General features: G+C 43.0%; 1 protein-coding gene across 1 annotated transcript in view; it reads left to right on the top strand.

The window, feature by feature from the left end:
• Nucleotides 1-968: 968 nt before the first annotated feature.
• Nucleotides 969-25,948, top strand: part of LOC306764152 (uncharacterized protein) — a gene marked incomplete at both ends in the record, with an annotated part of 47,449 nt that continues 22,469 nt past the window's right edge. Inside the window, 3 exons of the mRNA XM_079251193.1 lie at nucleotides 969-1,124; nucleotides 2,622-2,695; nucleotides 3,153-3,166. Coding sequence (XP_079107319.1) covers nucleotides 969-1,124; nucleotides 2,622-2,695; nucleotides 3,153-3,166 — 244 coding nt within the window. The remainder of the gene's footprint in view (nucleotides 1,125-2,621; nucleotides 2,696-3,152; nucleotides 3,167-25,948) is intronic.

Here is a 25,948-nt window from a genome sequence, read left to right as displayed (position 1 = left end):
AATGACGTAAGTCGAGAACCGTGTAACCTGAGGACCGCCTATAGGTTTAATTCCGAATTGACTTTTGCTTTGGGAATTAGTTGTTAACATTGTTTTTTTTTCATACCAGTTTAAAGCAGAAATAACTTTTGTTTGGAATTTAAGAGGAATTAAAACTCTTGTTTGAATGCGGCCACAGACTCACTTTGACGCGAACGGCGTATGATCGATTCACTGCGACAACACAGAGCTCCACCTGCTGGCAGCCGGTGTGTGATGCATTTGAGGGCAACCGTTGACTCCTCGTCTCATCTGTGCCTTGGTGTTTAATAAAAAAAAAATAATTTACAAACCCAAGTTATTTATTTTCTATCGTTTTTGAAGTGTGAAGTTTTTAAACAGGAAGAGTTGTAGAAAAGGGTGTTTACGTGACCGGGAGTGATTCTGTTTCTGTATCAATCTGAGACAAATGCTTCAGCAAGTTGTAAAGTTTCAAAGATTTCTTATTTTTAATATCTCTTTGTTGAGGTTTGGCTTCAGTCTGCTTATCTTCTGCCTCTCCAGCAGGTTGCACCAGAAAGAAACACAAGATTAAAAGTACAATTAACCAACATTAAAAGCATTTAAATGCTACGCTGGTAGTTATGAGAGAGCAACTCTGCTAGCGGAGGTCATCCAGGTTGTGGTACTCTTCTACAGCTGCAGACCGATACGTTTCCTCTGATGCTTCCTGATTAAGTTGATAATATTTAACTTTAATGTTTGCTTTTTGCAAAGCTATTTAAAAGACAATAATAGAAATAAAAAGAAAAAATCCTACCTGTGATCTTGAAACCCCATCTTATTCAGCAGTTACCATGGCAACTGCATCATGCGCAAGTGTTTTCGCAAAAGCTGATGTCTTTCCAAGGTGAGGCTTTCTGCCAGTCCTTCAATGCTGGATAGTTGCTGACTGAATCCGTTTTATAGCATCGTAACACAACGTAACGATGTCTAGCCTGGTGCGGTCACATGACTTCAGGCATGCTGAATCGGCGTATCGGAACAACGCTCGCGACACTCGAGCAGACAAGCCACCAGACAACACACAGGGTGGTGTGCACAACACCACCCTGCAACTGGTGAAGGTGTTCATGAGGCATGAAGTAACCGGGACAAAACAAGCATTTCTCAAATTTTTCCATCAAAAACAAAGTTCTATGTTGTGGAATATGTGTTGAGCACGAGAGAGCCCAGAAATCCTGCAGAGGAAACACATTTCACCTGCGTCTGGTTCGATCTCCCAATTCATTACAGTTACACCCGCAAGACCCCGTGACGTTTGTACACCTCCGCTTCTTCCCGACCCAAAGAAGACACGCCCCCCTTTTCCGACTCACAATCACGTCTTGGATCCGGAGGTTCTGATCTTCATCACAGCTGCTTTTACTATAAACTGTTCCAGCGAGAAATTCATCACAAAGTTCCAACAAAAAACCTGCTTAAATTAGAGGTTGTTGTGCAAAAAAACAGAAACTGTAACCAGAATACTGAAGGACATGATGGCGAGTCACTGTAGTCGGACATGCATGCTGGATTTTTGGAAGATTAGAACTTTAAAATGAGGCTTCAGCTGCAGACGTTTGTCTTTAAAACAGTTTAATATGTTAATATATTAACTGTTCAGAAGGCTTAACAGACGTGTGTGTGTGCAAAAATGCATTATATTGCTATTTCTCACAGCCCTGCAGTCACCAAGGCTTCATTTCTGTCCAACCTGTCCATCCACATCAAAAGCAATAAAAAGCTCTCTTCTGAAGCTTGGGGGGTTGGGTGGAGGGGGGGTCAGGAGGAAAACAGCTCCTCTTATCACACCCACACACAAAGCCTCACATAAACATCTCCATATTTTAAATGAATGCGTTGAAGATGCTCTCAGCTGCACTGGGGATACATCATCTGCCAAAATAAATGAAATATCAGATCAAATAAGCTGGATGTCTTTGTTTGCTGTTGTACTGTAGGGAGACACAAAGGGAGGGGTTTTCTTTGTTAATACGATGGAGGAGGAGGGGTCGCCCCATGTTTTATTCATGTCAGATCCCGCCCGTGGCAAGCCGAGGCTTTTTATGCATTTAAGTGATATTTGTTAAGTCGTTTGTTAAATTGTACAACAGGATGAGACGGAGGGAATTTGCATTTACTGTCTGACGTGACTAACTGGTTTGTCACGAAGCTCGGGGCGACTGGGGGGGGATTCAGTTTGTTATGGCGAAATATCCAGTTCTCTTCAGACCCATCGCTTCCCTGATGACAAAGTAAAGATCCAAACAGACCAAACTAAGTCGGAAACCAGTGTGTTTGACGAAAATTTGTGAATGGAACAAAGAAAGCAACAAAGAAGCGCCTGACTTGCTGAAAACAGGAAAAAGAAGCTATGATTTACAGAAACATAGAACATAGAACAAACCGTAGACAAGCTTGATGGTTTCGCCCAAAGATTTTTACTCCATGTTCGATAGGTCAGCTTTCAGATCCCAGCAGAATGTTTGGTGATTGGCTGGAAGCTAACATGCCTTCTGACATGTTTTTATTAAACATGTCAGAAGCGCCAAGGTCACAAACGTGTCAATCTGACTGAACGCTGACGCTTCTCGTTTTAGATCTGTGATTGGCTGAAAGTTAAGGATTTTGTTTTCCATGTACACGTGAAAAGACCTCGGACTGAGTCAACGGGGTAAAGGTCCATTTCTGATCCTGTATGTATATACATGAGGACGTATGTTTCAAACACGGTCATACGTCGCTGCTCTTGTACCTCCACGTGTCTTTTATGTCACCATAGTTGAGTCAGTTCATCCACGAGGGGCCAGAGATGCTTTTAGATGTTGTTTCTGTGTTTTGGCCAAGCAGCAACCTCCACTGGTAAAGAGTGAAGCCTAAACCTGCAGTTCCCCCTTCATCCACTAGGGGCTCCAAAAAAGAGCAAATCCCCATAGACTCCCATGTTAAAAAGACCAACTTCACAGCAGGAATAAACATGTTTACAGCCTGGTTCAAAAATCAATTTTTGGTTTAATAGGTCAGGTTTACCTTCATGACAACTGTAGGGGACTTTTTTCTAACTCCTCCTTTTGGAAGTAATTTAATCTTAAAATTCGGTATATTTAACGGTGTGTCCTTTTGATTGACAGGTACCTGAAAGAATGTAGAACTGCAGTTTTTAGCTGGTTTACAGTGTGATTAAGCTGTAACCTCCATTAGCTGGTTATCCCCTGTTTGCTTATATAGTGCTTAGCTACAGGCAGGTCAGAGTTCACTAGATGTCAATCATCCACCATGACGCTCACAGCCCCCCTCTCAGCTCCACCTCTTTGCCCATATTTGTATTTTCCGGGTGAGACGACACGGATGCCCCTGCCAAGATGGCGACGGTAGGAACCACCCGCCGAGCTTCAATTCAGCTCTTCAGAAACCTACAGGTGACGTCACGGAGGCTCCGCCCATCTTTTTTTAGAGTCTTTTTTTACACCAGTTTGCAGCAGTGATGCGTCGTTATAAAGTTGTTTAAAACTGTTCAAAAAACACGACAAGACAAAATTCACAAATTGTTCTAAACTTCTTCAGGTGCTCTATATGTGGCAGTTCTGCATCTTCTTCTTCTCTGGTTTGTTCCTATACAGCTTCACACTGCCCCCCCATGGTTTCCAGTGGTATCACTCCATTTTCCGTGTAGCGTGACGGATAGCGAAGCCCCTTGTGTTGTCTGCTTATCCGTCTTCAGCTTAAATGGGCTTTTAGGGCTCAGCTGTTAGCGGTTGCTTCCACACTAACCGAGGCCTTTCTATGTCGTCGGTGCAGGATGAGCTGCTTCGTTTTTAGCTGAATAACCAATGCTTCATCGTGCTTCACCATCCGGAAGATTTTTAATATTAACAATAAATAAGCCACGTTTGCTTTTTTTTTTTTTGTTTTTGCTGTTTCAGTCCCTTCAGAAAAGCTTCTGAATGAAGGTTTCTCCTGCATTTATTTTATTTCTAAATTTAGCATCATTATTTTGTTGTTTGTTTCTGCTTTTTACTAACTTTTAACACTTTGACTTTTTTTTTCTTAAAGCATTTCCAACAGTCGTGTGCATAAAAGGTGCTGCTTGCATCGCCTCTTTAGGACATTACTTTTACATCCTTTTTATCAGCGGTAGATTTTAGGTCTGGTCCATCTTCACCAGGTTTAATTTGTCACTACAAACATGATATCTCTATAACTGCATCAAATGAATAGTTACCTTTCCTGTGTCAAATGAACAACGATGTACAACGTGTGTATAAATTTATAAAGAAAGTTTGGAAGATCAAACACAAACAACAAGCATTACTGAACATTATAAAGTAGATGAAATAAACATATACTGAATGTAATTTTAATATCTGAAGTAATTTTTTTTTCTCATTGATTTATTAACGAATCATAATCTAGTCCGTGAAATCTGATCTTCCAGAGTTGGGAGAATGTTTTGGGGTTTTTTTCGTGGCTTTGGCAGCGATGCAAAATGCCAGCCGGTCGGCTTTGATTGATTTCTAAAAGTCAAGTATGGAGTTGTTCTGCAGAGGATTAATAACAGCGATTGTTTTCATTTTTCTGGACGGAAAGGCTGAATTGTAAAGCCGGCGGATAATTGAGTCTGTAATTAACACTTTTATTGTTCGTGGTCCTCTATTCTGTCACTCCAGGTTCTGTTTGCTCTTTCACTCCGTTTTGATTGACAGCGTCTTATAGGAAGGGGGTGGGGGGATTTAATGTGTGTGTGTGTGTGTGTAGACTAATTTGCAAACCAAATCTTCAAGCCTTTGAGATTTTAATAAGATGATGGATAATAACCGGTGGAGATATTTCTTTGTCAGCCACAAAGATGTTGATGCATAAAACAGGCAACAAAGGAAAACTAAAATTAAAAATTTGTTTATTAAATGAGACTTTATGAAGTTTATCCTCAAATTTCTGCAAAAAATTAACGTCATAAAGAGTGTATTTGGTGCCATTTAAGTTGGTCGTGCTCTCTCTTGTTTTAATGTTGGTAAATAAAACAAACAGGTTGCTGAAACGTGCACGTTGGCTCATCTCGTCAAATTCCAAGAAGGTGAAAATTTACAAACAAACCTGCTGAAAACCAGAGCAGATCGCGTGAAATGGTGGATTTGTGTGTAAATGTTCGTGACCAGGTGGTGGTCCCGCTGTGTCCGTCTTCACTCATGTCTCCATCTGTAGTTTGACTCCACAGTTAGGAACAGCAACACTTGTCATATTTCATACTTTTACAGATTTCCTCATGTCTCAAAGTGCAGTAACTACACATTTTACCGGGCTTTCCTGTCTTAGCGCTTGTAACCTGCCATTTGTTTGGGAACCATTACTACAGACCCAAAGAAAATCAAACATGTTTTAAATTATCAGACATTTTGTTGTTTGGCCACAAATATGAGATAATTAAGTTGTGGCCGTTTTTAACAAGTTTTAGTTGAAACTGTGAATCTTAGCAACCCCAGTTTGGCGTATTTAACTGATTTATCACAACAAACCAGCTTGTTCTGTCATATTTTAGGTTCCTGAGAAGCATGAATGTCCCTTTAGGGTTACCGTAGAGCAGGTAGACTAGAGTATATGTAGAATACAGGAGGACAGGAGGTGGAATGTCAGTCAGACGTCAAGGTTTATCAAGACGGAAAACTCAGTTGGTTCAGGTAAACAAAGTTGCAGGTAAAAAAGTTGCAGATGGGGGGGGGGGGGGGCTGTAGCTCAGCAGAGCAGTCGTTTCCAGGCTTCCCCTGACTATGTGCTGAAGACCCACGTTGCCCCTTCAGCCTATCAGGCTGAGTGTGTGTGTAAGTCGCTTTGGATAAAAGCATCTGCTAAATGACTGGAGAATAGAATAGAATAGAATAGAATAGAATAAAGTGGCAGGTAAACAAGGAGGAGTTGAACTTTGTATTCGGAGGCCGTTCCTCACTGGAAACTCAGCTGCAGCCTGTGTTCACGGTGATTCTGATGTTTTTCTGCTCCACTTCATCAACATTCAACATTTATTGGACCTCCAGCTGAACTCGCCTGCTGCCTGGAACCTGTCGGAGAACTAAAAGTTGTTTTATTTGCTGCTGTGGAGGTAAACTGTGGCTCTGCAGTGATAAACAGAAAAGTCCTGTGGTCTGACACGATGAAGAAGAAGCTGCATTTCTTCCAGAAGCTGAACGTTTCGGTCGAGAGGCACTGCAACGTCAATGCAACGTGAAAACAACGTCAAATCAGCTGAAAACTGTGAAAACCCATCAAACTGAAAATTAGACTCATGAATCTTAAAGTTAATCCCGAGTTGCTTCAAACGATCCACCAGGGTCAATCCGTTCAGTCGTTCAAATGTTGGGCTTTGACAGACATTGAAGAGAAGATGAAGAATGTGAGGTATGAAGACACGTCTTCATCGCTTGAAGCTTCTCTGATCTCATCGTGTGGAGCGTCTGGCAGCAGCTGACCTTACATTCCACTCATAGCCGCGCTTTGGCGTCGCCATTACATGATGGTATTAATGAAACTCAGAGCTTTGTGTGCCAGACATTAATCTGAAGTCTGATCCAGAGAAAGGATGTTTACTAACAACCAAGTTTCTGTATGGATTAGAAATGCCTTATTGGTACGTTTGTTTCACTTTAAATCACACTTATTTATCATATTTTATATTAACCCCCTTCAGCTGCCCTGGTGAGCTCCTCCACTGCCTGCTGTTGGGTCTTTCCCAAGCAGCACAATCTGGAGGTTTAAAAGTGAAGCCTATCCAGAAGTGCATAAAACTGCAGTTCCCCCTTCATCCACTAGGGGCTGCAAAACAGAGCAAATCCCCATAGACTCCCATGTTAAAAAGGCCAACTTTACAGCAGGAATAAACATGTTTACAGCAGGAATAAACATGTTTACAGCAGGAATAAACATGTTTACAGCAGGAATAAACATGTTTACAGCAGGAATAAACATGTTTACAGCAGGAATAAACATGTTTACTGCCTGGTTCAAAAATCCATTTTTGGTTTTATAGGTCAGATTTACCTTCATGACAACTGTGGGGGGAGTGAATTTGTTTCTAACTTGCCTGTTTAAAAGTAGTTTAATCTCGAAATTTGGAAAAATTAGGGGCGTGTCTCTTTGATTGACAGGTACCTGATAACCCGCAACAAGAAGGAGGAACATAGAACAACCGCGGTTTTAGCCGGTTAACAACGTGATTTAGCTTAGCCAATGTTAGCTGGGCAGCCCTGAGTTAGCTCTTAGCTACAGAAAGCTCGGAGTTCGCTCGATGTCAATCATCCACCATGACGCTCACACCCCCCCCCCCTCTCAGCTCCACCTCTTTGCCCATATTTGTATTTTCCAGGTGAGACGACACGCATGACCCTGCCAACATGGTGATGGTAGGAACCGCCCACCGAGCTTCAGTTCAGCTCTTCAGAAACCTACGGGTGACGTCACGGAGGCTCCGCCCATCTCTTTACATACAGTCTATGGTCCACCACAGTCGCTTTGATGCTGAAGTCTCAGCAGCCCAACAGACTTCCCTCCAGCCATGCTGTTGCATGTCCAGACTGTATATCCAGAGAGAAGCTGAACAAAGCTCATGTTTAGGCCTGAGATTGGTTGGGATGCAGCTGGGAAGACCTGGTCAGACTTCCAGGTCTACGGCTGTTTCTGCACATTTTGGCACGGCCCACCTGGCGTCTCCCTCTGCTTTTTCCAGAATAATGCTGTCGGTGCGTGATGGGATACAGGAGGAAGGGAGGCGCTGACGCTCCAGCTCCGCTGTTAAGGTGCCATAACACCCAGCTCTGCTGCCAGGTGTATCAGCCTTGGGGGAAGTTGGTCTTGCAGCCCACTTGGACCTGTTTCTGTTGCTGGATTGGACTAGAGTGAGCATGTGGGCTCTCCATACCACTGGCAGGACTTTACTAGTCTCCATCTCCAACAACTCGTTCCAGGAAATCATTATTCACTCTCATCTCATCTCCTGGCCTTGAGATGGCTGGAAAGCCTTGTAGCCTCCTCCTGCTGATGCACCTCCTACAGCCTGCGTCTCTGAGCGGGAGGATGCACGTTGACTTGCAGGATGAGAGCAGTGTGTTGTTGTTCAGAATTTTACCTAAATAACATGTTAAATAAGCTTCATGTATACACCAAGTTCTGAGTTATTCTGCGGGTGATGATTTAGTTCATTTTTCCAACATATAATCAGGAAAATGACCAAAAATCAAATTCAATTAAATCATATTTGTTTATATGAATATTTGGTTTTGTTTGAACAAAATTACTAATGAGGAGAAACATTTTTCCAACCAATCAAAATCCAGCATTCTAGATTATTCTGTGTAAAAGTTTCTACACATTAAATGGTTGTAAGGAACTGAAAATGTTTATATGTCGGACATCTTTTTTTTTTCTTTCTTAAAATTGATTTATTTTAATTTTATACTTTTTTTTTTCTTTAAATTTTCAAATTTTAAAACATTTTTTGATAAAAGATATAGTTTTCTAAAAGAACTTGATCACTTGATGCAGAAAATGGAGCAATACTGCCTGAAATGGTGGCAGCAATTTGTACAGCTAACTCAAAACTGGTGAGCGGAACAAAACTAAGATGAAAAACAAGAAGACGATGACGTCATAACTGCCAAATAAAAAAGACCTAAAAAAGAAGTTGAGAACCGCAGAAAAATTTTTTTTCCCTTCTTCTGGTGTTTTTGGACTTATTATATTTTTCTAGTGGTGTGTCAACCATAGACTGTATATAGAGATGGGCGGAGCCTCTGTGACGTCACCCGTAGGTTTGTGAAAAGCTGAACTGAAGCTCGGTGGGCGGTTCCTACCATCACCATCTTGGCAGGGTCATGCGTGTCGTCCCGGAAAATACAAATATGGGCAAAGAGGTGGAGCTGTGAGAGGGGGGCTGTGGCGTCATGGTGGATGATTGACATCGAGTGAACTCTGAGCTTTCTGTAGCTAAGAGCTAACTGAGCTAACCCGGAGATAACAGGAGCTAACCAGCTAACGGAGGCAAGCGCGCTAAAGCTAAGTCACGTTGTTAACCGGCTAAAAACCGCGGTTGTTCTACGTTCTTCTGACTTCAGGTGGGAGATCGGGTATCTGTCAATCAAAACGACACGCCCCTAAATATGCCAACTTAAAGGGCCGAGTTAGAAAGAAATTCCCTCCCCCCCACAGTTGTCATGGAGGTAAACCTGACCTATTAAACCTAAAATGGATTTTTGAACCAGGCTGTAAACATGTTTATTTGTGCTGTGAAGTTGGTCTTTTTAACATGGGAGTCTATGGGGATTCAATCTGTTTTGGAGCCCCTAGTGGATGAAGAGGGAACTGCAATTTTATGCACTTCCACATAGGTTTACTTTTTACCGTCAAGGCTCAGTCCATATTTCATATACGGTCTCTGGTGTCACCGCTACAAACTGCTGTCAAAAGCAGAAGTGAACTCTGATCTCAGCACTGCCCCCTGGTGGATGAACTGACTGAACATCCACAGCAACGTAAAAGACGCATGGAAGCAAGAGACAACGTTTGAAACGAATGTCCCCAATGGGAGCAGAAATTGGCCTTAAGGACACCACCACATCAGCCCAACGTTCTGCTGGTATTTCTGCAGCATGGGATGGAGCTTTGTCTTGTCTGCTGAAGAAATGCTTTATCCATCCAGCCCAAAGCATCACTCCACCACCACCTTACTGACATGGTGGCCATCCACCAACCACCCAGTCATCTGGACCATCTAACATACCTGGAAACTATTGATCAAACCCGTTACAATCGAAACCGGCAGGAGAAATGACACTAAATCCATAAAATCCAAATGTTTCATGAACCGCTCATGGAACATTGTTAAAGATGGAACAAATAGAACAAATCTGCTTCTACCTGAAGTTACGTAACAACTTCTCCACCAGCTGCTTTCCAGGTTGCTCTCGTCCACATTTAGAAGAATCGTTGGAGTTTTTCACCTTTATCAGGCAGAAAAATTAAACGAGTTTACAAATTTCCTTTCTAAAGCTTGTTTTACAAAAGATGGCTGTTCCGTTGTCTTGACCTTTTACTCTTCTGTTGTCCTGATGGACGCTGAACATATGTGTGTGAAAGGCAAGAGGAGGGTAGACAAAGAGCAAGGGCGGGATTAACTCTGTTCCAACACCTCTAATAACTCCCTGAGGTGGACGGTGGTGAGAGAAGTGCAGCGTCTGGCTCTGCAGACAGCAGGATGAATAATGGAAAGGTTACCATATGCAGGAGTGTGTGCACGTGACCCACAGCACAATAATAATTGACCAATTAGATGGTGGAAAGGGCGTGTTAGCACCTGGGGCTTGGTGCAGAGAGGTGAAACGTTACGGACCCCCCCCCACCGCGGCACGTTGAAATGATCAGATGCAAACCAACCATTCTGTCACCCAGCCACTCATATCTGCACGTTAGGATTTCCTGTCATTAAAACAGAAAAAAATTCCCCCCATCCCCCCACTACAGGTGAGATCACATCGAGCTGTGTGATATTGTCCAAACAGAAGCAGCTGCGCCAGTTGTGTCCTGATTTATGGTCCAAAGACGGAAAAAAATAGCCAGTTAAATAAAGTTTTAGTGTCTGAATAGTTTCAGTTTGTAATGAAATAGTTTCCTTCTCATCTTTACAGGTAAATAAACCTTTTTCCCCCCCTAAATAAAACATTTTACACTGCAAAACTGAAATCTAAGTAATATTAAAAATCTTAAATTGAGTACACATATGCTTATTTTTTTTAAAAGGTAAAATAATTCTTAGTTTTTATGCCAGAGAATTCTTCTTGTTTTAAGAGTATTTTTACTCGTTTTTGGAAGTCTTGACAAACCAAATGTTCTTGTTCTGTTGGCAGATATTTTATCTTATTTTAAGCAACATTTACCTCATTTTTGTATATTTTTTTTCTTGTTTTTCGAGGCTGAGTTTTTGCAGTGTGGCTTGTATGCACCTTACAAAGCCCAAGCAGGGATCAGCGGTGAATTCTTTCTGTGTAAAACACTAATTCAACTACATCTTTCCTGAAAATGTCTTTAAATTCATTTAAAAGCAGAGCTTGAATGTTGTAAATAAAGATTAACAAAAAACGTCTGTGCATGTAAGAAGCTTCACGCATCGGGATGATCCCTTCAAACACGTCAATTTTAACACTAGAAGAACATTAACGTGCTAAATCCAGCATTTATCTTACATGTCCAAGCTTTGTTTCTGTCAACAACATAAATAAAATGGGAGAATCCTCCGTTTAAATGTTGGATTATTCATTAATTCATCCGTTTTCCTAACTGCTTAGTCTGATGAAGGGTCGCAGGGAAGCTGGAGCCTATCCCAGCAGTCTTTGGGTGAAAGGCAGGTACACCCTGGACAACTCGCCAGTCCATCGCAGATGTTGGATTATTCCTACCCTAAAATATGGCTCAGTTTGCTGCAAGTTTTATATGTTTCCCTGCTGCAACACACCTGATTCAGTCTCTTCAGACAGATTAATTACCCACTGATTTGACTCAGGTGTGTTGCAGCAGGGAGACTCCAGGATGGAGGATGCCAGATATACACTAACAAACCTCATGAGTATCCGGTTGAAACTCCCTTTACCTCCAGAACCGTCTTAATTCCTGCTCTCATGACGAAGTTTCAGAAACGTTCCTCAGAGATCTTCTCCATGTTGACATGAAGCATCACACATCATGATGAGAACCTCCCAAAGCTGCTCTGCTGGATGTAGATCTGGTGACTGTGGAGCCGTTGGAGGACAGTGAACTCATCGTCATGGTGGAGATGATGTGAGCTTTGTGACATGGTGCATCATCCTGCTGGAAGTTTCCATCAGAAGATGCTACACTGTGCTCAGAAAGGGACGGACATGGTCAGCAGCAGGACTCAGGTAGGCTGTGGAGGTTAAACCAGGTCATACTGGTACTAATGGGACCAAACTGGGACCAGAAAACCTCCCCCCACCATTCCAGCAGCAGCAGCCTGAAGCGTTGATCCTGACGGCAGGATGGATCCATGTTGTCATGACGTTTCCAGCAGATTTACTCCTTTAATTCTTCTTTCTGCTCCGTTTAAACTGCAGCAAATCGCCTGGATGTGCCTTCAGCTTGTTGTCTGCAGCAGAAAACTGCTGCTTGTCTGTCATTATAAATCTCTTGCTTCCATTATTTACACCCTGTAATGACTCGTTGATTAACACGTGCTGGCCATGTGGTGATCGGAGCAAATGCTTTGTTCATGAAACATGGTCCAAATATTTTGATTTGACTATATCCAGCAGAGCAACCTGCAGGGGATGATGGGTAACCAAATGCTGACTTGAAATGAGACTGATCTGTTGGTTCTACTGCAACATGAGGTCTGTAAGTTCTTCTCATATCGAGATGAACGAAGTCTTGGCTACTTTATTCCATTATTACTTCTCTGAAGTCCAGTATTGGCTACTGGAGCAGGAAGTGCTGGAATTCCTTTCCTGCGACGTTCCAGCGCAGCGATGGTTAACAAGAGGGGTAAACCGTTTGTGATTCGTGGTCCCTCGCCGCTTTCGGCTGCTCAGGATTTACAATGGTGACCTTCCAGCCATCAGGCCTGACTGGCAGCGTCTGAGCCCTCTGCTGACACCCCGATTGTCAGAGCGCGCTTTGATCCCACCAGACCGAGAAACTGTTCATGAATAAAACAAATCCCCCCAACCCCAAAACGCCTCCTTCGCCTCTGCATGACAGAAGATGCAACAATTTATATATATAAATGTGAAGTTGGTGAGAACAGCGGCACATGTTGAAGATGTGAAGGCTTGTCCTACGAAACGGCTTTGGCGTAACGCAACTCTTCATGTAAACACACTGGAATGTGGGCATTTGCACCTCAATCTGAGTCAGACATGAATGTTACCAGACTGGACAGGGATATTTTACCTTAAACATGTAAAGTCAGTGACTTGTTTTAAAATCCATAATAAATAAAGCTGTTTGTCACGAGACGACTGGAGGTGCAGGGAGGCGTTTTCATTCAGCTCCAGCAGTTTAATCAGGTTGGAAAGGCACGTAGCAAGGCAAGACCGTCTGATTTAGACTCACAAAGATTCAATTTGACCTTTTTTTTCCTTCAGAACTTATTTAATTCTCAGTTTCACAGACAGAGGAGGCATTTCCTGGTCCAGAAAGTAAAAGTCCTGCCATGTTTCTGGATCTACCTGTACATTTAGAACAGGTGTTTTCACCAACAGGCTCGTTTACCTGGTAAATAAACTCTGCTCATTAAATTCAGCTGGTTTGGTGACTGGTTGGAGCAGCTGCTGGACTGGACTTTTACTTTCTGGACCAGGAGTTGCCACCTCTGGTCACAGATTCAACAAAGTGTTGGAAACATCGTCTCCATGTTGACGTGAACAGCAACTGTGCTGTTCACACAGTTGCTGCTCTGCTGGACTAAGATCTGGGATGGATTTTTCTCTTAGTGTCAACCAGAAAGAGGAAATTTATGATAACTCGCTGAGTCCTCCTGTTGGTCACATGACTTATGTCGCCGTATTGGCAGGAAAATCTGCCTCTAAATGTGCGGCGCTGGCTGGAAATGTGCGAGTTTACGTCTCACTTTTAACCAGAAGGTGCTGCTGGATTTACAGGGAAACTAAAGAACTTAAATATCAGCACCTGTTTAAAACTGTTAAATAAACTTTTTGGACGGTTGTAAACAACTATATAGCGGCGCTTTAATGCTGTAAACCGGTGTCAGAAAGCAGAGGCGAACTCTGAACTCAGCACTGCCCCCTAGTGGATATACTACCTGAACGATAACTAGGTAAAGGAGCAGAAATGGGCCATGAAATGTTCTTAGGTCAGTCATGAGATTACCAGTTTGGTAAAATAATTTCCAACCTGTCGAACCATTTTATTATCATATTAATATTTTCTTTATGTGAGAGACAAGCTGGAGCTGAGCATCGCTGGCTTCCCTGCAACGCAGCTCAAAAACTGTGACTTTTATGGCTTTAACTCCAAAGTGATTCCAGTTTGACCTCTGATCGGGTTACGTAACAGCGCGACCTGATTTAGAAGTTTTACTGCGTCACAGTATTTGTATTGATATGAGGAATAATGTTTGCATAATGCAGATGTTCCTGTAAGGGATATACTGTTGCATCAGTCAGACATGTGGGAGGAAACATGGAGAGTTGCGACAGATGTATTAGGATAAAATCCGATTCTGACATTTACAAGCTAACATCATGGTATGGGACTCTAAAATGTAAACAATGCACCTTAGTGAGGTCCAGCTCTGTCCTGGAGGGGAAAAAATCATTATATAAACCTTTCTGGGTCAGGTTCGAGACATTGGTTACGCAAAGGCCCTTTGATGGTGTGCACAGATGACGGCCAGCCGGCGGCTACTTTCTCCTGACCTCATTCCTCACATCTTTAGATAGAGCTCGTTACAAGATGGGAGGATGACCGGAGATCGTTACTGATGGCGACGGTGGTTATGCAAGACATTGTACTGACAGGGGTCAGTGAGGAGGATGAGGAGAGGGCACAGTTTGTCTGACTGGAACAAGCAAATCAAATGGCTGTCAGCATAAACGTGTGAACAAATGGCTCTGCAGCTGGAGGCTTGCTGCACACTCCACCTGCTACCGGAGCCTGTAAATCCTACGCAACGGACAAGTGTTTACAACACATTTCCAGACTGGCAGCGAGTAAATGCTTCTTAATAACCTCGTGTCATTTAAGAAGTGATACTTATTGTCTGCTTTTTATGTGCGTTTCCACTGGCGAAAACTGGGAAGGATGCTGGAAAATCCAACCAGTCGGACCTTTTAGTGCCGTTGCATTCGGATCTGAATCGTACTACTCCAACCCTAAAGGCAGGGAAGCCCAGACTTCCCTCTCCCCAGCCACATTTGCCAACTCTGCGGGGGGGATCCCGAGGCGTTCCCAGGCCAGCTGAGAGATATAATCCCTCCAGCGTGTCCTGGGTCTTCCCCGGGGTCTCCTCCCAGAGAGACGTGCCTGGAACACCTCACCAGGGAGGTCCAGGAGGCATCCTGACCAGATGCCCGAGCCACCTCAACTGGTTCCTCTCGATGCGGAGGAGCAGCGGCTCTACTCTGATCTCCTCCCGGATGACCGAGCTCCTCACCCTATCTCTAAGGGAGAGCCCGGCCACCCTGCGGAGGAAACCCATTTCAGCCGCCTGTATACGAGATCTCCTTCTTTCGGTCACGACCCACAGCTCATGACCATAGGTGAGGGTAGGAACGTAGATCGACTGGTAAATCGAGAGCTTCACCTTCTGGCTCAGTTCCTTCTTCACCACGACAGACCGGCGCAGAGTCCGCATTACTGCAGACGCCGCACCGATCCGTCTGTCCATCTCGCGCTCCATCCTTCCCTCACTCGTGAACAAGACCCCGAGATATTTAAACTCCTCCACTTGAGGCAGGACCTGACATCCCTTCACGCAATATCATAATAATTAGCTGATTTAAGGAATTTTGACAGGGATCAATCCTCCATTCTAAGCTGCACGAGGCGACGGTGGGAAGGAAAAAACCTCCAACAGAACTGGCTTAGGGAGGGCGGCCATCTGCCTGGACTGGTTGGGGTGGAGAGGACAGGAACAGACCAACATGATGCAACTTTTATCCAGAAAGACCTGCAGAAAGAGGAGAAATACATTAATCATGGCATTACTGTCACATGCAGGTTTTCATCTCGCATCAACCACTTGTTTTATTCTGTTGGTTCTTTTTTAATTTTTTTTTTTTTTTTTACAATTCTCTCAAAATACAAATTGAATAAATAAAATTTCATGTCATGACACATGCTTTAACTTGGTAACTAGTCTTACATCTGGGTTTTTATTCAGGATTCAGGATAAGTTTTTACTTTACTGCTTCATTGTTGATCTGATGAGCTGAAAGTCTGAATGATCATCTTAACAGGAACAAAATGCGGAGCGGCGGTAAAGCAAAGCCAACTTAAACATTTTATAAAAGTGTTTACATGGAGAAAAAGGAGAATGGCTTCACGGATCAGTCATTTCTGCTGGTGTTTGCGTGGCAGAAGTGTTTAACTTCGAGGCTTTCAAACGGCTTTTTAGGTGAAGAATAGACACAGTCAGTTTTCTGTCTGGACTCAGCTGGAAACGACTCGTTACAGACAGGAAACTGCAGCTACGGTGAGCTAGCCGAAGGTTCGGGAACTTGCAACAGCAGCTCTAAGAGGAGAAACCCATCATTTCCATTCTGGGTTTGTGTTGCAAGTCACCTGCTCTGCAACCCCATCCTGCTTTATTCCTCCTGACCTGGAACTTTAGTAGTTTTGTGATGCAAATACACAGCTTACATATTCACACCCCACTGTGAGAGCTCAAAATGCCGCACTCCTGCGAGCTCGGCCTTCCGTGCCTGGAGGCTGTGACGGGTCTTTAATCTGCAAAGGCCACTTGTGAACCTCCTGCTGTTGGATTAAAGCACAATCATTCTTGCTCTTGGAGAGCTGACCACAGCCACCACCCTGCTGCATAATCGTCCTGTGCTGGATGAGACGTTTAGTATGCACAAGATTCAGTCGGGCTCAAGGATGATGGTGAACATGCAGGTTTTGCAAAGGTTTTTCTGGAAGGGAAGATTATTTTATGGATATGCAAGAAACCGGCAGACAAAGAAAGCCTTTCAGAAGTAAACATGGTTGTAGGATACAGCCACACGTTTACAAACCAGTCAGAAATGCCTTTATGTGGCGGTTTTCAGGAGATAAACAGTCTGTAAATTAAACTACATTTGATGCAGTTACATGTAATAAAAGGGATCTACTCATAGTGTCATAGTTCAGGGTCTGCAGGCTTGGGAATGTGCAGTAGACTACGGAGTGTCCGACGACGCCTACACACTCCGAAGCCGCTAACCGGTGGGGAAATGAGGGAGCCTGTATAGCGTAGGAAAATTATCCATAGTGCTTCAGTGTCGCGATGAGAATCTCCCGTTCCACCCATAGACCGTAGATGAAAGATGGACGGAGCCTCCGGCGGTTAAAAGTGAAGCCTATGCGAAATTGCATAAAACTGCAGTTCCCCCTTCATCCACTAGGGGCTGCAAAGCAGAGCAAATCCCCATAGACTCCCATGTTAAAAAGACCAACTTCACAGCAGAAATAAACATGTTTACAGCCTGGTTCAAAAATCCATTTTAGGTTTAATAGGTCAGGTTTACCTTCATGACAACTGTGGGGGGAGTGAATTTTTTTCTAACTCGCCCGTTCAGAACTAATTTAATCTTGAAGTTCGGCATATTTAGGGGCGGGTCCTTTTGATTGACAGGTATCCAATCTCCTGCTTCAAGTAAGAAGAACGTAGTTTAACAATTTGATATTCTCCACTCTATTCCACCATCAGCCTTCAAACCAGAAGAGAAAAATGCTGCTTTTTACTACAAAAACAAGACAATTCGGTATCCTCCTCCTGTTCTCTTCTGGATCGTCCCACGTTTCGAAGAACCTCTTCTGTCTCTCTGGATACTTTAATATGGATTACTTGTTGGTTTTCTCTGAAAATTACAAAGAAGATGCAGAAAAATGGAGACTTGCTGGCATGCGACTCCTGTCGTTATGCCGCCGAGGCTGGGATGAGCTTCCTAACAGAGAGATCCAGTGGCGCTGAGGTCGAGGAGAGCTAATTTACACACGGTGCCACAGGCGGGATGGGGGGGCTGTATATGCAGGAGGTGAAGAATGGAAGGAGATGAGGCTAATTACACTCCCTGCAGGAACGTCCCCTGGCTTTCTGCTGGGAAGCTTGTCAAGATGCGACTCCCTGGTGAGAAGATGAGCTGAGGAAAAACATGACGAAGAAAGACACAATTCTCAATTAAAAGACTGTTTCTTTGAAAATTGGTGTCCAGTGGTGAGGAGTGGTGTGTGCGTCATGTTGAAAGGTGGGAAGGGAAATGTGCGTTTGCTGGCTAGGAATGCGACTTCCTCCAACATTTCTTCATCGTTACAGATGTCAGGTTTTTTTTTTTTTTTTATCCTATTTTATGTCTCAACTGACTTTTTTTCCATCAGTTTTGGTCATATTAAAGGGACATTGTGTGAAAATTACTAAATTAAAAATGAATAATGCATTACCTCACTAACTTCAAACACCAGTTGCAACAACGGTAGCCGCTGTGGGTCAAAAAACCTCAACAGCACTTCAGCAAGTCGTCTCTGTGCTGTGTGTGTATTCTGCCCAGCAGGTTACTTCACCGTGCTGAATCAGCTGGTTTACAGCAGCTGATTCAGCAGAAATAATTCATGGCATGGAGACGACTTATAAATGTAATTCCAACCTCTGCTACTCAATAAGTTTGCATGTAAGAACGCAGACACGACACTGGGTGTTTACGTGGTCTCAGTAGCTTTCAGTGGCGGTAAAGACGGACAAAAAAAATCAGCATTTACTGCAATTTTAAAAAAGCCACTGAACATACTGTTCTGTAGCAACGAGGCTGGTGTGTTTTAACAGGATATGACTGTTATGTTGCCATGGTAACGAGCAACACTGTCCAACAAAACCCAATGAAACGGTTAGCTTTAGGCTAATTTAGACAGGAGGTCTGTTAGATATTTCACAGGAAATGTGAAATGTTTTGTTGTCAGTGAAGAAAATACATTTTGTTCAGGCGGACATGGTCGGGGACATCAGGCGAGCACATCTTTGTTCTCGCGGTGAGAAGTATTGTGTGATTGGTTGGACATTTGAGGTGGAGTTTTTGATGTATGTCCCTGCAGGGTTACCGTAGAGACCAGACAGACCAGTTTTATGCTGAATGGTGCAGCTGGTATGACGTCGCCGTTTGTTGTTTTCTAACTAAATGTTTAGTTAGTTGAATCCAGTAAATTCAGTTACATCAACATAATTCATCCTGAGATTTACATAAAGACCATCCATGTTTGATGCGTGCTGCAGACACACAGCTTCAACCTGCTGCTGTTATCTCATTTCCACGTTAGAAATGTAGCAATGATGCACACATTTCCCACTGATGGCATCCAACTAGAGCTTTGCAACAGCAATGTCTTCTTCCCTTTTAAATAAGAATTAAAATCATCTCCCTAAGAATTTAGAAGAAATGTTTTTCTTTTTTTAACAGAACTGAAAAACTCCCACAGAACTGCATTAATAAGGAACTACAGCATGACTGTGATAGAAAACAGTAAACTATGATATAATAAGAAGTAGCTTAAACTTTGACCCAGTATGTGAATCTATTGTGTTCAGATCTGAAAATAATCTCATTTACTGGCTTCATTAATGTTCCAAAGCAAAAAACCTTGGACATAAAAGCAATTAGCATGTAATTAATTTTTTTTTTCTATTTAAAGAGAAACAACAAAGCAAAGCATCCTGTTATATTGTGCGTGTGCATGTGATGTGTAATTATTATGGGACTTTTACCGTCGTCAGTTTTGCATGCTTGGCCTTATTTTGACTCTCTCTGAGGCCTCGAGGCCAAACACAACACTAGTGATCATCAAGGGCTGGGAACACCCATCAACAGGCGAAACAGGCTGCAGAAGAGGAGCGTGATGTACGGTCGGCTACATTACACTGCAGTACAGTGTGTTCTCCTGAACCAGAACACACATTCCTCCAAAAAACAAAAAACAAACCCAGTTCCACCCAGTTTGTGCTGGAATGCGGCCTCGTTCTGCATTGCTTACTCTGCGTGGTCCAGTCTCATCAGCCTGCAGCCAAAGTGAAAGGAGAGCGATATGAAGATGTGCAAATCTGGTGCAGCTGAGAGGAAAAAAACACCTTTATTCGCAGCAGCTTTACTGTCTTTAACGACAAGCTCAACTTGAAAAGCTGAGAGGTCGGAACTGAGCTGAGCTCCCTTTTCTTTATTTATTCCACCACCTGGCAGGTATCTTGTATAACCTCTGTCTTCTCAGCTGAACAGGAACCCAGTATTTTCTTTCCCATGAAATTTTGCTCCATATTGTTGTGAAATTTCTTGTTGCCCTTTAAATAAAAGCCCAGAGTTCAGTTCACAGCTGCTGTGGACTCGTCAGTTGTAAAACGAGACAGCAGACTCCTGTGAAAAGCCATTTCTCGGGAGCATTTTCCTGCAGGAAGAAAGATTTTCTCAGCGCCGTTCTGCGAACGGAGCCTCCAACTCTCTGGACGCTGCCTTGACGGCTAATCTGTGAAATAACACTCAATCACTTCCAGCTCTTGGACAGTTTCGTAACAAGCGTGAGACTGACTGGCTTTCATTTTCTCAAAGGAGCCATTTTTCCCTCTCTTCCTCCCATGCTTGGCAAACGCTGCTCAGCTCTCCAGTTTAGCAGCCATCAGAGGTCTGATCGGTCGAGCTGAGGTCGCTTTACCAGAGGAATGTTGTCACATTGTGCAACAACATTTAGCAATGATGCCAATTTGCAGCCAGAAGCCTGTCCATGTAGAAAGTATGAAGGTATCACAAAAATTAGTTTTATGAAGCTTAAATCCTCCCTTTGATTTGCTGTTTCTGGTTAAAAATGTTTTTAGCGTAAATTCAAAAGTTTTATCACTGAATTTTAGTCCATTTCTGCACTTTGCAGACCCCGAACGACGGCTAATTCATCCTTCTAGAGCAGGGGTGCCCAAGTCCGGTCCTGGAGATCTACCATCCTGCTGTTTTTAGGTGCAACCCTTCTCCAACACACCTGAATCAAATGAGTGTCTTGTCAGCAGGCCTCTGCAGAGCTGGACGACATGCAGGAGAGGAATTCAGCTGTTTGACTCAGCTGTGCTGGACAGGGGTTGCATCTAAAGGTTGCAGGATGGTAGATCTCCAGGACTGGACTTGGGCTACCCTGTTCTAGAGGTTCATGCATAATCCACCAGGTCCGTGTGCACCATGTTCCAGCTGTACTGCAGTTTAATTCCGGCCTCCATTGTGCGCTAACACACCAGGAGCATTTATGGCTTTTATTTTGAAATTTACCAGAAACGTCACACTGCTCCTGTGTCCCTCCTCGTTGTGGAAGCTTTGGCAGAAATAGACCCGGTGGATATTTTCATAGCAGAGAGCTGCGACGGGATGCTTCTGATGCACAACGGCGCTCTGTGGGAATCAAACCTTTGATTAGCTCCAAAGGCGGTGGTGCACACCGACCCGGTGGAATTTGGTCTTTATGTTTTAGTTTGTTATTTTTACTTTATGGAAGCTCATTATCATCAGCTGGAAAAAGCGCTGCATGTCTGAGATGGACGAAAGTATAAAAACAACAAAACGATCAAAATTAACAGCAAAAGATTAAAGTTATGGACCGACAGGAGGGTAAATGTTCCTGAAGCGGGAGAAGGTTCTGTCTCTTCTCAGCTTCTTTCAGAGGGAACTTCTGCTCAGCTGATCTGAGGGACTAGCGGTGAAAAAGTGGAACAAGCAAACTTGAAAATGGTATAATGGACTCTAAAGTGCACGTTCAGTGATCCCAGAAGCGGAGTCACGTGATCTCTTTCCTGTTAAGTCGTACAGCAGCGTTCTGAGCTGACTGCTGTCTCGATAGAAAAAGTTTTACCTTCGCCCGTTTCCTTAGATCATAAAAGTTCAAGTTAAATGTGCCATTAATTTGTTTTAATTTGAAATCGCTGTTGGCTTAATATTCATTTTTAAAGTCCCATTTATGCTCCCTTATGTATATAAATGGGGACGTTTGTTCGATCATTGTCATATTTTCATCCATATTTTACGTTTTTAAGTTAGTTCTCGGCTTCTTCGGGTGTTTTTATTTTGTTGGTTTCTTCCTGTTCCTCTTCTTCTCTGGTTTGTTGCTTACGTGTCAGCTATGCAACTCAACCCTGCAACGTGATTTCTGGTTGTATCGCTCTGTTTTCTGCATCAAATGACACCTAGCTAAGCCCTTTGAAAACAGACCAAATTACGTGTGCAACCTAAACAGACCGACGAAACTGGACCCAAACTGGAAACATCAGCTGGGAGAACTTCATGACTTTGACAGCAACGTTACACAACGTTTACTAAAATAGACAGGAAACTTCTACAGTTTAGCTTTAAATAAAAATTAAATACAAATTAAAAGTCCCATGTAAACGCACGGATAGTTTGCCCAAAGAAGTTCTGTACCACCTATACTGGATGTTAGAGGTGCAACCATCCAATTCCAACCTTTATTTACACCCTGTATATGCTGACAAATATGGCTTCATAAGAGAAAAATTGAGAAAACTGCTCAAAATACAAGACATTTGTAGCTTTCCAGACTCTCTGGGAGAGTTTGTTGTAAATCTTGTTGAGGGTCTGACATCTTTCAATAAAGACTTCAGAAATTTAAACCTTAATTAAGTTTAATTCCCAATAGAAATTAGCATTAGGAATTAAGTGTTTACATGGTCGTTTTTCATCAGTTTAAAGCGGAATTAACTTTTATTTAGAATTAAAGAGGAATTAAAACTCCCATGTAAACACACGGAATCACATTTTAAGTTTATTGAAAAAACAAACAAAACAACATCACATTCTCAGATGCAGTTTTTCCCTTTGAAATGATTTGAAAAGTTCTCAGACAAACATCTTTCACAGCAACAGTTTCTCCTCTTGTAATCAGGCTAATGTCCCCCTGTCCTGCTGCTTCGCTGCGTCTCTCTTTACTGAGAGCCTGAGTCCATCTGGACCTGTTATGGCATGCCATTTGGTACTCTAAATGGCGGCCAGCCTTGGGTTGCCATCTGTGCCACTTTTCTTTACAGAGGTACCGTCACGGGGCCTTGCCAGCAGCGTACAAACCATTTATCCTTCAATCCCTCATTTCTTTCTTGTAAAAGGAAATAATGGCAAGAGCATCCGCTGGAATGGGGGAAAAGTCCTAAATAGGCCTGTTCCAGCCGACCGACTTGCCCTGGTTGTTACATAAATCCTCCAGATTATGTAATCTTGGACATCTTGGCCAGTGTTTGATTTTCTTTGTGTAGGTGGTTCCATTTCTCTGGGCTGAGAAGTGGGAAAGAAAAGAGTGTGGGCAGATCAGTGGGCACTTGTATGGGTGGTGCAGTTCCTCTGCAGCTGTAGCTCACGATGCTGCATTCGAATGGCTGGGGCCTGGGCTTCTCCCCGGGATCCACAAACCAGTGCCAGCGGGCGATGAAGTGGTGCAGATGGATTCATGTGTGTGTTTGTCTTGCTGAGAGTTGGGATAGCAACCTGCTGGGACCCACAGTTGTTTTCCTGGCAGTCTTCTTCAAAGTTTAACCCACACACACACACATACACACACCATGCGTGCGCACGCTGTCGACGTGACCATGTGGAGAAAGCCAGACTCTGACTGTTTACTCGCCGCTTCCCTCCACGTCACTGGATTAGCGCTTCAAAGAGCAGAGAGGCCTGAGATCTCTCAGAGATCCTTTACTCTTTACATGATGAGATCTGACTGCAGGCGCACTGCAGCGGCTGCTTCACGCAGTGCACGTAAAGCGCTCGCGCCGCGTCTGGTCAGCAGCACACACTCAATTAAGAGATAAGAAACCTTCCATCTGATAGTCGCTGCAATTTTGGATTATCACGACTTTGTCAAACTTTGTCAAACAGCTCGGATGCAGGGAAGGTTTTTAATGCAGAAGAAGCTTTTAGAGCCACGTGTCGGCGTCAAGCGGCAACCTCTGGCGGTTCAAAGTGAAGCCTATGCATAAACCTGCAGTTCCCCCTTCATCCACTAGGGCCTGCAAAACAGAGCAAATCCCCATAGACTCCCATGTTAAAAAGACCAACTTCACAGCAGAAATAAACATGTTTACAGCAGGAATAAACATGTTTACAGTCTGGTACAAAAATCCATTTTAGGTTTAATAGGTCGGGTTTACCTTCATGACAACTGTGGGGGGAGTGATTTTTTTTCTAACTCACCCGTTTAAAAGTAATTTATCCTGGAAGTTCGGCATATTTAGGGGCATGTCCTTTTGATTGACAGGTACCCGATCTCCCGCTTCAAGTCAGAAGAACGTAGAACAACCGCGGTTTTTTGCCAGTTAACAACATGACTTAGCTTTAGCCCGCTTACCTCCGTTAGCTGGTTAGCTCCTGTTATCTCAGGGTTAGCTCGGTTAGCTCTTAGCTACAGAAAGCTCGGAGTTCGCTCGATGTCAATCATCCACCATGACGCTCACAGCCCCCCTCTCAGCTCCACCTCTTTGCCCATATTTGTATTTTCCAGGCGAGGCAACACGCATGCCCCTGCCAAGATGGTGATGGTAGGAACCGCCCACCGAGCTTCAATACAGCTCTTCAGAAACCTACGGGTGACGTCACGAAGGCTCCGCCCATCTCTTTACATACAGCCTATGTTCTACCACAGTCGCTTTGATGCTGAAGTGTCAGCAGCCCAACAGACTTCCCTCCAGCCATGCTGTTGCATGTCCAGACTGTATATCCAGAGAGAAGCTGAACAAAGCTCATGTTTAGGCCTGAGATTGGTTGGGATGCAGCTTTTTATATGCAGTCTATGGTACCTAGAGGTACCATATACTGTACCATATAAATACCATATATTTATCTCACCTTAAAATTAAATAAATATCAAATTAAATTAAATATAAATTTTGAAATATAAAAATAAATATAAATTAAAATTGAAAGTTGTTTGAGGAGCCTCATTTCCAGCATAATTTCTGGAGCTTTTCAGGTAATTTATTTACATTTTCAACTTTTCTTTTGTATCATTTCAACTTAACATGACAAATGTTTTGGTAAAAGGCAGGTTTGCCATTAATTCACAGTACATAGTGTACTCTTCATCTCTCAGGCGTCACTCAGCTGTGAAAAATGAGGGTTGGAAGCAGCAGCTTGTGTTGCATTAAAACCGAAAGGGTGGAAAATTTCTTTTCAATTCAGAAATTTTTTTTATTTTCATTAAAATCATCTTATTAAATCAAAAATTGGGGCATAAAATTGTTGTCTTAATAAAAAAAAAAAACCTTTACTTGTTTATTCAGAATAAATGAACAGAATATTTTTATGTGAAATTATATTAATTTAGAGAATAAAATGATAGAAATGATCATGAGAGAAAAAACCCCAAATTATTTTAATTGGAAAAAAAAACAAATCATAAAAAGTGAATAAAATCAAAAGAATCACGTGTCATCCATCATAAATAACCTGCACAGGAAAATCTCCTCCACCTCCTGATCTTGGCCACAGAACTCGTGTAGCTGTTCTTATTGATCCAGGGTGGGGCTTCCTCCCACCCCGCTGTCGTGGCGATGGGAGGAGGGCAAAAGGGCAGTGAAGGAAAAGGAGACGATGGGGGTGGAGTTAGGTGGGGTTGCTTTGACGGTGGCTCATTGTTTCCATGGTTTCCTCAAGTCACTTCCCCAGTGACCTGAAGCATGTTACAAACAAAACAAAGAGAGGAAGATGAAGCTGAAGATGACTGAAAAGTGGCTTTAATTATGTAAAAACACTGGTAGAAAAGGAAGTTCCAGCCAACACATTTAACATGTAAATAATATTTTTGATGGTTAAAAAGCTTAAAAGTTGGCTTAAAAAATCCTTTCAGAACAGACTGAAACGTTCCTGACTTTCTGGAAAATTCAGATCAGATCAGTTGTTGTTGATAAATAATTCATCCATCATTCTTTGAACAGTTTATTCTATCGATGTGTCGAATTAATAAATCCCTGATGGGATGAAACTGGCTTTTATTGGTAAAGATGACAGAAAAGACTCCAGCTGCCCAGGCTAATTTCAGACATCCCCAGACCGGCAACGCCAGGCTCTGCAGACAGACCTCCTCCGTGCTTTAATGCAGCTAATGATACTATTGTTTGGTGACGCTGCTGCGTCTTCACAGCTCCTCTTTACGCCGCTGCACCTGCTTCCTCCAACGCTGCCGATGCCTGGCGGTAATTTCCCTC

The sequence above is a fragment of the Telmatherina bonti genome (genome assembly GCF_933228915.1).
Source record: "Telmatherina bonti genome assembly, chromosome: 13".
NCBI lineage: Eukaryota > Metazoa > Chordata > Actinopteri > Atheriniformes > Telmatherinidae > Telmatherina > Telmatherina bonti.
Note: the sequence above shows the minus strand (reverse complement) of the source record. Positions and strands in the feature narration are given on the sequence as shown.